This window comes from Trachemys scripta, chromosome 10 (assembly GCF_013100865.1).
Source record: "Trachemys scripta elegans isolate TJP31775 chromosome 10, CAS_Tse_1.0, whole genome shotgun sequence".
Lineage (NCBI taxonomy): Eukaryota > Metazoa > Chordata > Testudines > Emydidae > Trachemys > Trachemys scripta.
The window spans coordinates 30,904,830-30,919,506 of record NC_048307.1 but is presented as its reverse complement, the minus strand read 5'-3'; the positions used below and the strand labels follow the sequence as shown (position 1 = coordinate 30,919,506).

At 47.4% G+C, this 14,677-nt stretch overlaps 1 protein-coding gene across 3 annotated transcripts in view; it reads right to left on the bottom strand.

The window, feature by feature from the left end:
* Positions 1-7,504: 7,504 nt before the first annotated feature.
* Positions 7,505-14,677, bottom strand: part of GSG1L (GSG1 like) — a 115,592-nt gene continuing 108,419 nt past the window's right edge. The window contains exons 7-8 of one of the 3 annotated variants that reach the window (XM_034784544.1): positions 13,129-13,725; positions 7,505-8,338 (exon numbers count right to left, since the gene is read on the bottom strand). In XM_034784544.1, the coding sequence (XP_034640435.1) occupies positions 13,703-13,725 (23 nt within the window). In that variant the 3' untranslated portion in view covers positions 7,505-8,338; positions 13,129-13,702. Of the gene's footprint in view, positions 8,339-13,128; positions 14,096-14,677 lie in introns of those variants that run through there. The other 2 variants (XM_034784541.1, XM_034784540.1) reach the window with 2 other exon arrangements.

Here is a 14,677-nt window from a genome sequence, read left to right as displayed (position 1 = left end):
ATTTCCTTGAAGCTTGTTTTGAACCGAGTCCTAGATTGACTGGGAACAGAGACAGCCCAACTGATGTTGTATTGCTGATAAACTTGGACTTAATAAGTCAGCTCATAAACCCAGCAGAGAATGTGCAGATTCTTGGCACTGAAAGACAAACTTCCCAGCAGGCTTCATGCAGAATGGAGCAAATGTCAGAGTGTACCCAGGTGCGTGGGCTGTACTTGCCCTGAAGTTCAAAGCAAGTGACTGCAGTGTGGCCGCCTTGCCTGATGTATCATGAATCTCATGATATTTGGAGTCATGTGATTAGGATGAAGCTCAGCTTCCATTAAAAACACGAGCAAATGTGAGTTTCTAGCCCTCATGCAGAAAGATGTGATAGTGTGGCTCCGAAAGACCCAGCACCCGAAGGCAAGGAATGATTTTAAGGCAATGAGTAACCAGATTTTGGGGAGCTGATCTGTAATTTTTGAACACTTGGGGATGTCAATACTGTGAATGTCATGCAAAAGGAGGGCCTATGGGGGAGGGGCTGCAGGGCACAGGCTGACCACCCAGCTGGTCTCATTGATTGAGAATTACCAGGGCTGGTTGAACATTTTCTGTTGGAACTTTTTTTTTTTATGGAAATTTAATTAAACAAAATTTGTCATGCAAAATGTTGCCTTTCCTTTAACGTTTTCAGTTTTTCTGTCAGAAATCTGAAAACCTCAAAGCTGAAAAGTATTGATCAAAACCTGAAAAATGTCAATGTTCATTTCTTTGATAAAATAAACCCAGATTTTCTGTGGGGAAAAAAACACATTGTCCAGCCAGCTCTAATCGTTACCCCAAATCTATTGCTGTATAGGGGTTCAGGGTATGGGAGGGAGCTCTGGGCTGGGGCGGGGAGTTGGGATGCGGGAGGGTGTCAAGGCTCTGGGCTTGGGGTGCAGGCTCTGGGGTGGTACCAGGGATGAGGGGGTTGGGGTGCAGGAGGTGGCTCCAGGTTTGGGGGGAGGCTCAGGGCTGGGGCAGGGGATTGTGGCTCGGACTTACCTTGGGCGGCTCTTGGTCAGCGGTGCAGTGGGGGTGCTAAGGCAGACTTCCTCCTTGTCCTGTCACTACGGACCGTGCTGCGCTCCGGAAGCGGCCAGCAGCAGGTCCGGCTCCTCTCACCCGCAGACACCGCTCCCCCACAGCTTCCATTGGCTGGGAACCGACCAATAGGAGTGCGGAGCCAGTGCTCAGGATGGGATCAGTGCGCGGAGCCCCGTGCCCCCCTGCCTAGGAGCCAGACCTGCTGCTGGCCGCTTCCAGGGTGCAGCGCAGCGTTGGAACAGGTAGGAACTAGCCTGCCTTAGCCAGGCAGCACTGCCGACGGGACTTTTAATGGCCCGGTTGGCAGTGCTGACCAGAGCCGCTGCAACCCAGTGCCTTACATTCTGCAACCCAGTACTGGCTCGCAACCCACAATTTGGAAACCACTGGACTAGATTACTCTTACGGTCACTTCTAACCGTACAATTCTATGAATCTATGATTTGAGTGCTATTCCCACCACTTGTACAATGGTTCATTTTTTCCTTCTTTACCATGGGAAGCCTTGATACTTGTCTCCCTTATAGGAGAGGAGTATGACTCTTTGCTTAGTAAGGGCTGTGACGTACAGAGAATTAGTAACATCACTAAGAGAAGAAGTGGAACTTGAACATAGGGTCTCCTGGCTCCCAGTCCAGTGCACCTGCCTTTAGGCAAAAGGATATGTTGATGGGTTAAGGCAGCAGCAGGAGAAGTGATTTTATCTGTGGCCCATCTGGAGGGACTGCTCTGGTCTAGGTGGCTATTTCAGGAGACTCAGCAGGCCCAGGGAACTTGCTTGCTGTAGATGGAATGTTCAGAGTTTAGTAACAAGTTTGTAACAAGCTCTACTGAGAATGTGCAAATGGTGGTGCTGGGGGAGGGAGGGGGGAAGTTGTGTGTGTGTGGCGAAGGGGGGGCTTATAACTTGGCCAAATCTGGGCATAATGTTTTGGGTAGAAACTTAGAAAAAGCAAAAGAAATTCAAGCCAATGCAGAGACCAAACATGGAAAATAACTGTCCACATAGTTAAAACGTAGAAAAAAATGATAAGCAGTTGTAACTAAAGGGTTGTAAATCATAGTGTTAGGCAATCTTAATTTTAGTGGTTGTTAGTGCTCATGGTAATCATCATCATCATGAATAACTACCCCTGTGTTGGATTGGTGATGTGTGGGTAACACCCATCTTACTTAACCTCTGGGAGACAAGTACCTCCAAACAGAATCTGGTTAGAGCATCTCCAGCACAACATCTGCTATAGGCCCTTAGGAAAGTTTGATCAAATTGTATATGTGACGTTGCACTCCATATGATTTTATGAAAATATGCTAATGAGTGTGAATATAATGTAACTGGAATATGCTTCATGAAAACAGTCTCTTGTAAGGTATCATTACAAAGCTTATAATCTACTGAGTGTGGTCATCCTATTTGTATGAATGTATCACTCTTGTATCTGAAACTAGGAATATAAAATATAACTCTGAGGTCCTATTGTAGTTATGCAAAGTGTGGGCCATTAATGGTGGTTTAGAATATTGATGGCTCCCATCAACTAGGACAATTGGTTGTAAATAGCTCTGTTTACTTGCAAGCCTTCCTGTGAGTCAGGCTGGGAAGAATGAAGGCTTGGGGTCTCACAGGACATGTGACCATGTCACCTGGTATTGGAATCCATCTTAAACCTGGAGCTTTTCCATTTAGAAGGAATGGGGGGACCCAAAGAGACAAAAGATTCTCGCCTTGTACCAAAGGTATATAAGGGGGTGGAACAGAAAAATGGAGCAGCAGTCATGAGAAATCCCCTAGCTACCACCTGAGCTAACAAGGACTGTACCAGGGGAAAGGATTGGACCCAGACTAGGAAGGAGTCCAGTTGGTTAAAAAAGCTTATTGGAACATCTCTGAGGGTGAGATTTTAATCTGTATTCAGTTTCCTACTGTATTAGGCTTAGACTTGCGTGTTTTATTTTATTTTGCTTGGTAACTTATTTTGTTTTGTCTGTTATTACTTGGAACCACTTAAATCCTACTTTTTATATTTAATAAAATCACTTCTTGCTTATAAATTAACCCAGAGTAAGTAATTAACTCCTGGGGGAGAAAACAGCTGTGCATATCTCTCTATCAGTGTTATAGAGGGCAGATAATTTATGAGTTTACCATTTATAAGCTTTATACAGCGTAAAACGGATTTATTTGGGGTTTGGATCCCTTTGGGAACTGGGTATCTGGGTACTGGAGACAGGAATACCTGCTAAGTGGTTTTTAGGTAAAGTCTGCAGTTTTGGGGGGACATGGTTCAGACCCTGGGTCTGTGTTGGAGCAGACTGGCATGTCTGGCTCAACAAGGCAGGGTTCTGAAGTCCCAAGCTGCCAGGGAAAATGGGCTCAGAGGTAGTCTCAGCACATCAAGTAGCAGTCCCAAGGGGGTTTCTGTGACCCAACCTGTCACAGTATAAAATATCGACTACGCTTGAGAAGGGACACTGGGAGCTTCTCTTAACTCTAGCATAATGCGAGAACAGGGGGATGTGAGGTGACTCATAATATCTGCCACCTTTGCTCCTAGCAGGCAAGACACCAGAGCATTCTCTCAGTTACTGCGTACCAGCTGTTTATATTCCAGGTGATCTAATCACATCAGCACAGCCTGTCTTACTCTACCCACTGTTGCAACCCCTTCAGCAAGTGAGGAGTTGTCTGCTTTCTCTATCTCAGTCAGCAGGTGGGTTGCATCTAAGCGGCGTGTGGCCCTCCATACCACCTCAGCGCCCTTCTCTCCTGAGACTGGATTCATCAACTAGAGGGCAGGAGAATCGGTTCTGATTTGGGCCCTTTCCACAATGTTCCTAATGTTGTTTCTGAAAGCAGTTCTGTCTCGCTCTGCTCATCCAATTCAGCAGCTCTGGCCTGCCGACACTGCATGTGAGTGTCGAGGGCCACGAGCTGCTGGCCCTGGGCACACACAGACACCACGTGGCCATAGTCAGACATTCTGCAGTAACTGGGCAGTGCCCCCCTTGGCTAGTCCGCTGCTGGTCCGCTACCTTCACAATCAGAGGGAGTTTAAGCACCAACTAGAGCTACAGTATACCTTTTAAGTGGTCGGTTGAAGCATTTAGGGCAAAAGCTTTTAATTAGCCTAATTGTCCCTTAGGCTAGGTCTATACTACCCGCCTGAATCGGCGGGTAGAAATCGACCTCTCGGGGATCGATTTATCGCGTCCCATCGGGACGCGACAATCGATCCCCGAATCGGCGCTCTAACTCCACCAGCGGAGGTGGTAGTAAGCGCCGCCGACAAAAAGCCACAGAAGTCGATTTTGCCGCCGTCCTCACAACGGGGTAAGTCGGCTGCAATACGTCGAATTCAGCTACGCTATTCACGTAGCTGAATTTGCGCATCTTAAATCGACTCCCCCCGGTAGTGTAGATGTACCCTTAGCAATGAAAGTCAGAAGCCTGCTGCCCTCGGTGCCCAACTCCCCTGTGCTCACTCTGTCAGTTGCCCCCTCCCTTGGTCGGGGACCTCTCCTTATGGAAGAACCAACCAGCAAGCCCTCAACACTTGCTACTGCTTGGCAGGGAGGGGGGACAGCTGCCCAGTTTTGTGCAGTGCCACATGTAACGTTTTATACAGATTTTAATGAGCTAATTTATACAACTGCGAATAATTTGAGTGTAACCATAAGTTTCAGCCAATGTGTTGCTGATGAAAGGTGGTGGCCTGTTTGACCTCTGTGGAGAGAGGTGGATCCCCACTGCAGAGAAGAACAGTGGCCTTCCTCCCAGGAAAGGAGAGGGGGCCACACAGATACTGCTCAACTAAAAGAGGCAAAGCAAAACTATGAGGCCAGAGCTGAGGTCAAAGGTGCAGAAGCAGGGAGCTAGCGGGGGTGCCATGCAGAGACCCCAGAGAAAAGTTGACCAAGGAGTTGATGGTCACTGCCCAGTGGAGTTCTGCCTGGACTTAGAACAGACAAGAGCAAGGCAAATGGCCCTATACTCATAGAGAGCCTCCGCATGGCTGAACTTCCTCCCTTGAACTGGTGCATGGCCAGCTAGGTCAAGGCCAGGGGTAGGTTCGCAAGGTATCTCTGGAGTGTGTGGGTTCTTGGATGGGGTGACCAAAATGAACACGTGAGAAGAAAAGGGGCCGCAATCTGGAGATAGGCAAGTGCCGTGGTGCATATACATTACAATACGCTCTTTAGTTACATGAGCACATGCTGCGTTTTTCCAAATGGGGCATCAGGGTTTGAAGATAGGACTCTCTGATCATTATCCCTTGAGCCAAAGGTGTAACTGAATGCATTTGACACAGACCTTCCAGCACCTTACACAACTATTTACAAGATTCATAGATTCTGAGACCAGAAGGGTCCATTGTGATCATCTAGTCTGACCTCTTGCATAACACAGGCCATAGAACTTCTTTGAAATAATTCCTAGAGCAGGTCTTTTAGAAAAACATCCAGTCTTGATTTAAAATTGTCAGTGATGGAGAATCGACCAAGAGCTTTGGTTAATTGTTCCAATGGTTAATTACTCTCACTGTTAAAAATGTATGTTTTATTTCCAGTTTGAATGTATCTAGCTTCAACTTCCAGCCATTGGATTGTGTTAGACCTTTCTATGCTAGATTGAAGAGCCCATTATTAAATATTTGTTTCCCATGTGGGTACTTGTAGCCTATAATCAAGTCACCCCTTAATCTTCTCTTTGTTAAGCTAAATAGATTGAGCTCCTTGAAGCTATAAAGCATGTTTTCTAATTCTTTAGTCATTCTCTGCACCCTCTCCAATTTATCAACAACCTTTCTTCTTGAATTATGGACACCAGAACTGGATGCAGTATTCCAGCAGCTATCACATGAGTCCCAGATACAGAGGTAAAATTACCTCTCTGCTTCTCCTGTTTATGCATTGTATTAGCCCTTTTGGCCACAGTGTTGCACCGGAAGCTCATGTGCAGCTAATTATCCACCATGATCCCCAAATATTTTCCTGAGTCCTGGCTACTCAGATAGAGTTTCCCATCCTGTAAATATGGCCTACATTCTTTGTTCCTAGATAGATACATTTACCCCTATTAAAACACACATTTTTACTTGCATGCAGCTTACCAAGCAATCCAGCTCACTCCATATCAGTGACATGTCCGCTTCATTATTTTCCAGTCCCCAAATTTTTGTGTCAGCTGCAAACTTTATCGGTGACGATTTCATGTTTTCTTCCAGGTCATTAACAAAAATGTAAAATAGCACAGGGCCAAGAACCAATCTCTGCAGGCCCCCACTAAAAACACACCTGTTCTACTATATTTACATTTTCAGACCCCTCAGTTTGCCAGCTTTTAATCCATTTAATACATGCCATGTTAAGATAGCAGTGGCAAGCTGGGTATCAGGACACTTGTCCCCGTGAGGGGAGTGTGGTTGAACGTGTGGAGCAGTGCAAATCAACAGTACAGCACAGCACACTCTGAAAAGCAGGGTGACTAACTGTACTAACTTGGTTGGCTCTGCCATAGCTGGGCTATGGATTCTGTTCCCAGCTTTGCAAGAGCTGGGACCTTCTGCAGCTTCTCAGTTACTTGATTTGTAAAATGAGGGGAATAATTCCTAGCGTAGGGATATGAGGCCTTGGTAATAATGAGGGTTGAGAAGTGCCCAGAAATGGTAGCAATAATTTGTAGAAAAGGTGAGAGCAGAGCTCATGGTCTCCTAGGTGCTTTGGCAGCGGGTCTTTGGAGTGGGACACTCCAGAAATCATGACAGTGCAACATGTGAGATGGCCCTTTCAGTGTACAGACTGTCCAGTGAAATATGGGATGAGTGGCAACCCCACCCCTGCTACGTATTTTGGAGGGTGCTCCTACATATTTGGTGTCCTGGAAGCAGAATGGTATGAGTCCAGTAAATTGGGAGCAGAATGTCACACTAAATGTCATCTAGCCCTGAACTCTCATGCTCTCAGGTAGCGGTGGCAGTAGTGATCGTGAGTCAAAAAGCACCTCAAATGCGTTTGCAGTCATCTAAAAATCCAACTAATTTCAGGGATGCCTTTGACCTGGATACAAGGGTGATGGGTCACTATATGAGTGGAACAGATGACATGGATGATAGGCGTAAGCAGCAGCAATTAAGGAAGGTGCTGGCCACAGAAAGGCCATGGTCGTACATAGAAAATGCACAGTCGTTAACTGTGGTGATCTACTGCCCTGTCAAACAGCTGATCATTACATCCGAAATTGGGAAATACACAGGCCAGGGGCAGTTCCTTGCTGACCTATACACCTTTCACCGGGATCTTTTTATGGGGCTGACAGCTACCGTGGTCACTGAGATACCCCTGGCCCAACCCATGGCAAGAGTACAATTTTAGACTACAGTGGCTGGTTGACTTGGTATTTGATGTATTTTGAGACACAAAAGAGGCACAGTTTTTTAACAATTGATGCGATTTAATGAATGATGCACTATAGAAAATAGAAACTAGCTGGGTGCTGGGATCCAGATGAGAGCCGTGTTCCATGGAGCCATGAGAGGAGGCCCTTTCCCTCACACACAGTGCCGGCTTTGGCTTATTTTGGCAGCATTTGCTGCTGCTGGAACCAAGGGAACATCAATATGTCGAAAGAAGTTCTAAGGGGACATTTTCTTTCAAATGTGAAGCTGCACAGAAAGTCTTCCTGGCCTGTCTCCTCAGGAAAAGGTAACGTGACAGACTCAGAGTTCACCAAGCATTTGCAGATAGAGGTAACATACAATGTCACAATTCAGTGCTCTGAAATCTGTACAGAATGCAGGGTTCCTGGGCCTCTGTAGATGCTGGATTTGCTTGGTTTTATTGGACTTCTTTCTGGATTCGTTTCTGCACATGCTGTGTCTTTTCTCTCAAGGTTTGGCTGCTGATTCCAGGGAATAGGCTTTTCAGAATGTTACAGTACACCATGTACAGCTCCGGGTCTATCTTGGGCATGGGGCCTGAGTTCGAATTGCAGGCCTGTTCAGTGACAGAGTGCTGCAGCAAGTACACATCACTGAAGAGAGCAGTTAGGATTTTGTGTGCCGCTTTGTAAGGGTCATTTTCAAACTGCACCATTGCCTTAAGCTCAGTCAGGGTATAGCCATTGTAACGCTTGCTGTCTTCTGCGCGAGGCGGCACAGTCTCACCAATATGTCTCACCTTCCACTTCAGGCATTTCAGTTCTTCTTTTACATCATCCAGTTCTCTCTCCATGGCTTGGAATTCCTTCAGGGTTACAAATCTCCTGCTGAAAGAGATGTTAATAGATATAAGGTGGGAGTCAAAGGACTGTCAGTGTTAATTCAAAATTAGCTGCTGGGCGGGATCAGTACAGGATTTGAGGACTCTGCACAGGGGCCAGCCCCAAATACCCTCAGTCTGGGGCCATTCAGAGCTGTAGCTAAATGCTTGAATTTTGTCATTAGTGGAGCTTGGGCACCATCCTAGTGAGACTCCCTCTGACCCTCCAAAAGGTATGTCCTGAGGGAGCTATCCACCAGATCTGGGGGGTCACCGCATAAGTGGGGCCGGGGTAGAAAGAACTTGGGAGGGTGGTTTGTGAGTGGAGTAGGGGCTGACGTAAGGGGACATGCCAGCAGAAAGGCAGGGCATCCAGCACTATATGTCAGCAACAGCACGAGCAGTACTTTGGAGGATTGCTCACATCTGGGCTGTGGCAGTGCACACAGGGTGTAGGGGGGAACAATGCATATTGGGGCTGGGAATACAGTCATGGGGGGTTTCCTACATGGGCATAGCTGCATGTTGGGGCTGGGGCTAGGGCCTGAAGCCATGCACGCTGTGGTTGCTAATTGAGGAGTTGCATGGAGCTATGGGCAATCCACACTGTGGCTAGGGTAGCACACAGAAGGCCTGGGGATGTAGCCAGAATTAGGTCATTACAGCAGGTCAACTGCACGATCAGGCTATGGAAGTACACACTATAGGCCAGATTCAATGTTGCACTCTGGGCCTTTTGTACCAGCTACCTCGAACTGGAGGGCAAAGATAGCCCACTGATCAGTGTGCATTACACGTCCTCTGTGCTTGATCCCCAGAGGAGGTGAGTCTGTTAAAGCGGTCAGCTGGCAGGGTTGCCTCAAGCTGCAGCAATTCACATGTATAGCTATGGAGGTCCCTGGTTCCATCCTTGGTATGTGGGCCAACACAGTGCCTGACACATAAGCACAAAGACACAAGTGGCAAATAGTCCTGGCACAGAGGGCGCAAGGTGGGGTGGAAATCAAAGATGGGAAGAGGCATAGCCAGGGCAATTCTGCCCCCCTTGATCACTGTAGTTGGTGGGGAAGAAATACATTTTCCTATTGTAAAAAATTCCAACGGTGCTTATCCCAAGGGTGGAGTTTTATAGCCAGGCCCAGAGATTGTCCTTAATAAGGAGCTTCTGCTTTGCTGGGTTTGGGGGAAAGTACCACAGTTACTGCCAAATCACTTCTGGGCAAACTCACTGAGCTAAGTTTCTGATAGTGCTCAGTGGGGTCCTTCCCTCTTTGTGACAGCATTGCACATGCTGAGAGGGGGGCTCCGGCTGGCACGACTTGGAGGAAAAGCATCAAGTATTTCCTGAATGCAGCAACAGGAGAAAATCTAAAAGCCTGGGGTGCAAAGAAAGAGGCCAGTGCTGTGATTTTAAGGCCTCCGCTATTTGGCTGCATCCTGCAAATTCTGTGTTTTTAGCATTTAAACAAATTAAGGGACAGCTCTTAAAGGATATATCAGCCATTTGCTCTTGAGTAGGGGCCTCTGTGCTGGCCTGACCAATTTGGAGGATGGTCGGGCTGGCGTGGTAGGTGGTGGGAAGTCTCTCAGCTATCACTCAGATTGGGATAACCCCACCACTCACTGAGGTCACTCTCCCATCACAACACTACCGACCATGTTTAGAGCCATAGTCTGCCTCCAGCAGGCTGGGTGGCTGTGGTGCAGCTAAAGGGGCCTTCCGCCAAAGGATCTAGCTAGAACCTGTGGGCACAGAACCCAATTGGGCCACCTAGGACCAGGCTCCTTGTCGTCTGAATGCTGAGTCAGGAATTGGCCCTACATTTCTATTTTTTCCCAGTGTGGATGCAGCCAAACCAATATAAAGGGACTGACAGGAGATTATGCAGTCACATTAGGGAAGCAGCAGAGCTGGGAACTAGACTTTTCCCAGCCCCGATCACCTCACCCCAAGGTATGATCTACAAAGCCTTTTGGAAAATCTGTAGGGAAGCTCTACTGGAGTTTAGAGCACTGGTCGGGAGCTTCTATTTCATAGCTGGATATCTGCATACCTGAACTATTTGTTGGTTTGTGTGTGTGTGTGTGTGTGTGTGTTAAATAATGTGAACTGGCTGGAGCATAGAATGAGCATGGGAGGAGTTAAAATACATTTAAAAATAAACCCCATAGACACTAAAATGTGGATATTAATAATCACCAACTTTTTATCTTTCACAAAAATTCCTTGGAAATTAACTGTCAAAAACCTGCATTAATGAAATGTGATCATTGCACACTTAAAAATTGCAGTCAGGAAATGCCCAGATTAAAATTCCAGTAGCAATGTTCCCTTAGCTATGGTGCACAAGCAGATAAGCAGTGTTTTAGCCTTCTGCTTTTCTGGATAAAGATGCTGCTTTGTCATGAAGAACCACATTTTCAGAAGCACTCAGCATGTTGCGTGCATCCTGGGCGATGAGTTCTTGAGAATCTGGCCATTAGTGTCACGCTGGGATCTGAGGGGAGCTAAGCACTTGATAACCTGACTCCAGTTGCAGGTGCTGGTCCTGGCTCTTTGGCAAATCTGGCCCTTGGTAACACCACCGGTTAGGAGAGTTGCTGTGCTGCGGTTAGCATGGCATAGGGAATGATTTTGCCATGACAATGTGCTAGAACTCCTCCCATTGACTTCAGTGGGATTTGAATCAGGAGCTAAGTTTGCTACAGCTTCCTTTAAGCAGCCTGATCCGGCAAACAATTAACATGTAAGAAACTTTAGCTACGTGAATAAAGTTTCTCCTGTATCTGCAGGATCAGGGCCTATGTTACACCACAAAACATGCAGAAAATGCAGCATGACTGAGTTATCGCTGCTGCTCACTAAATGTCCTTTGCTGAGAAATCAAGAGCAATCACTGCCCCGCGTATGTAACCAGATACCTGGGGTCGTGTGTATGAGAGAGAAACAGCCACCTGTTCCATGGCAGTGATGAGTCCAAAGGTAAATTCTCTGAGTCCTGAGGCCCAGACCAGGGAAATAACTCTCTGCCCTGAGGGAACCTGAGGCAATGTTGAGCACAGTGATGGCCGTGTCTCCAGCTGAGGCCATTGTAGAGCACTGCCAAATCTATGACACCTACCCAAGGGTGGGAAATGCCCAAATAAAAGGGCTTGCGAGATGACAGAAGTAACTACAGCCAGGAATATGGGGGAACGTCTTCCTCCAGGTTATGGCTGCCTGATGGGCTGTGAAAATGTAAAGGACCCTGAGCAGGGTGGAGTGGGGGGAAGAACTGCTGCTCACCTTGTCTTAGTGTGTAGGGAACCAAAGGCCAACACAGTGGGGGGTGGGGGTTAATACTCTCCCTCCTCCCCCCAGAGAAGCTGAGGTTAGGCCACAGCAGTCCCCAGGCCCCAATCTCTGAGGAGGTGGGACACAGACAAGGAACTGGGCTGTGGGGAAGACTGTTTACGATCTGAATTATTGAAATTTGAAAAGAGAAAAGGTATTGGCAGGGGCCCCTTAGCATACCAGTTGTGTGCCCTCATTACATCAACTTCTTTATGGGGGAGATGTGACCGATATGGCAGCCCTATGCAGTATCTTTGGGGACCATTGTATTACATTTGTGATACTCTATATAGGATTGTGTTCTACTCCCTGGGGGAGGATTACCATAGCTCCTCCAGGAACTAAAAACAGTGGGGGGTGACCAAGGTGAGTAAACTCCAGAGGTACCACCTCCAGGGGTGGCTTGCATTCACTGGGTCAAACTGGGTTTTCCAAAGACTACGTAAATCAAAGCTTTTGGTATAAAAAGCTCACAACCTTCCTCTTGCTTCAGCAAATGGATAGGCCCCTTGGTCCCAGGGTGGTCCCAAGCGTTGTGGAAGGACTGGAAAGACCTTGGCAAACCAGAGTGCCCATGTGGATAGTGGATTATTCCTGGTATGTGTAGTGAGCATTAAAATCCTTGTATTGTTTTTGGCATGTTTTCTCTGTGATGCTTGTGTCCTTATAATAAATGTGCTTCCTTTGATAGAGTCATGTGGTCACTTGTACCCGCTAGCACACACAGGCCATAGCCCTTGGAGAGAAGCACAGTACAGGTGCTGGCCATTAGGCAGCCTGGCTGGCTGGGGATATCTCAGTGTATGGCAGGGAGCTGAGCAACTTTCAAACCCCCAGTCAGAAGGGAGTGGGATATGGGTCTCTGCTCAGACACAGGAGTTGGCTGGAGGCCTGAGACCTGACTGGGCACTCCTGGAGTGGACAGGGTGCAGGTACCCTGAAACTGTAACATCCATGACTTGTAAAGTGTGGGCTTTTCAATGAATGGAGCGTTGCAGTGTTTGCAGTTTAAATACAGTATAAGCAACTGTTTAAATTCACAGACAAATTGCTCACAGCACCTAGGAGGAGGAAGCCCAATAGGTGTGCAGCCTTGACCCCAAATGAAAATACCAACCCACATTGAGTGCAACTTCCCAGCGCTGCACTCAGGAACCATCCTAACCACTTGTGTGTAATGAGGCCATCCCAAGCACAGTATAGAAAATAGCTCACCTGTGGGTCTGTCTGCTGCTTGATTACAAACTGATTTATTGAACCAAATACCAGTTTGACTCCCAACTATCAGTGTAACAAGGGACCATGAATATCTCTGGTACGCCATGTTTACATCATTCACTGGTATAACTCTGTGTGCTAACTGTTTACTCAGTTATTTAAAAAAAAGAATAAAATGAATTAGTGACCTCCAGGATGGGACCCCTAGTGCCTGTCTGAACTAAACATGTTACCCGGACGCATACCTTTTGCAAAGGGGATCTTCATGAGTCGGTTCAAGATTCCTTCCTGTAGGTGTGAACCCAGAATTGGAGTAGCCAGCAGATTGCGAGCTATCACTGGGGTTTGCTGTCACTTTAGGCCTTGTGCTTTTCCTGCTTGGAATCATTGTGTGGTCTGATGGTGAGGCTTGTAGAGTTTGTGCTGTGTGAGGACAACAGGAATATGAGGAGGTCAGATTGAGTCCTGCCTGGGATTCTGGGTCTTGCTGTGGATTGGCTGAGCTGGATGTTAGATTAGGCCTGAGGCTGGCGGAATGAGATGATGTATTTGGCCTTGGATTGGTTGGGCTGGAACCTGATGTCACTAGTTTTGGATTCATTTGCTCCAATGTTCTAGGTCTTGATGTTATTCTTGGGGCCAATTGAGTGACGTGACCAACTTCCAGCATGGTTGGGTTCTGCCCCATGGAGGTCTGGCTGACAGGCTCTGATGAAAGCGAGGCATTGGTTGATGTATCGCTGGAGGAGCTTGATGTAGAACATGGGGATGTTTTCTGAGCATTGTGGCCACTCCTGGTCCTTCTCACTTTAGTAACGTTTAGAGCTGGGTGTTGCGCTGCCCTGAAAAAGACAAGCAAGCAAATATTCACTCCCCTTTCCGGACCTGTGCTAAGAGTTGATATGTCAGTACAAGACCCATCGCCCTTGCGTATTACACCCATGATTCACCTATCTCTTTTGTGCCATATTTCCCCAAATTGGTCTCTGAGGAAGCAGTTTTACAAAAAAGCAGCCACTGTGAGAATCATACCCAGCATATCAACATTTCCTGTCTTCTCAATGACTTAATATACGGAGACCTTTGTTGGGGAATCCAGAAGCCAGGCAGCAGACAAATAAACACTGACTAATGCTAGGGCGAGGTCATATGGATGGGCAGCTGAATGGACGGGTGAATGGCTGAAATGCAGTCCTCCCCCATGCCTGAAGAAGTCATTCCTGCAAAAGGCAGAACCTCTCTCCTCATTGCAATGGATTCAGCGGGGTACCATAACAGGTGAGTCCTGGCATAAAGTTATTGTGGGAATTCTGGCCACAAGCAGCTCCACAAGCCGCTATCCCAGCTGGTGTCAGAGTTAGATTGGCTGGGGGACTTTGTTGTCCTGGCAGACCTTGCAGATGACAGTTCTAGTTCATTGGCTTGGGTTATTATGGACCTCCTGGTGGTCTCTGGCTCCACTTATATAAGGTATGCAATACCCGCTCGTGTCTGGGCCGTGCCATAGTCGGGTATTGCAAATATGCCACTGTTGTGGTCAAATCATCACCTCTAAGGCGAGATCAGGCCTTGTCCCCATTCCTGGCAGGGCAAGGACCTGTGACATTCTCTGCTCAGAGACCATGGCTCCTGCTGGGGGAGAATACTTTCCTTCCTGTAGGCCAGTGTGGACAGCCTGGTGCAGCATTGTGATGTCATCCTTGACTATTTATGCCCTGACCCTTGACTCTTTCTCGGCAGTGTCCTTGCACTTCATCGTGGTTCCCAGATGCAGTGGCAGGGGAGGCGACTGGC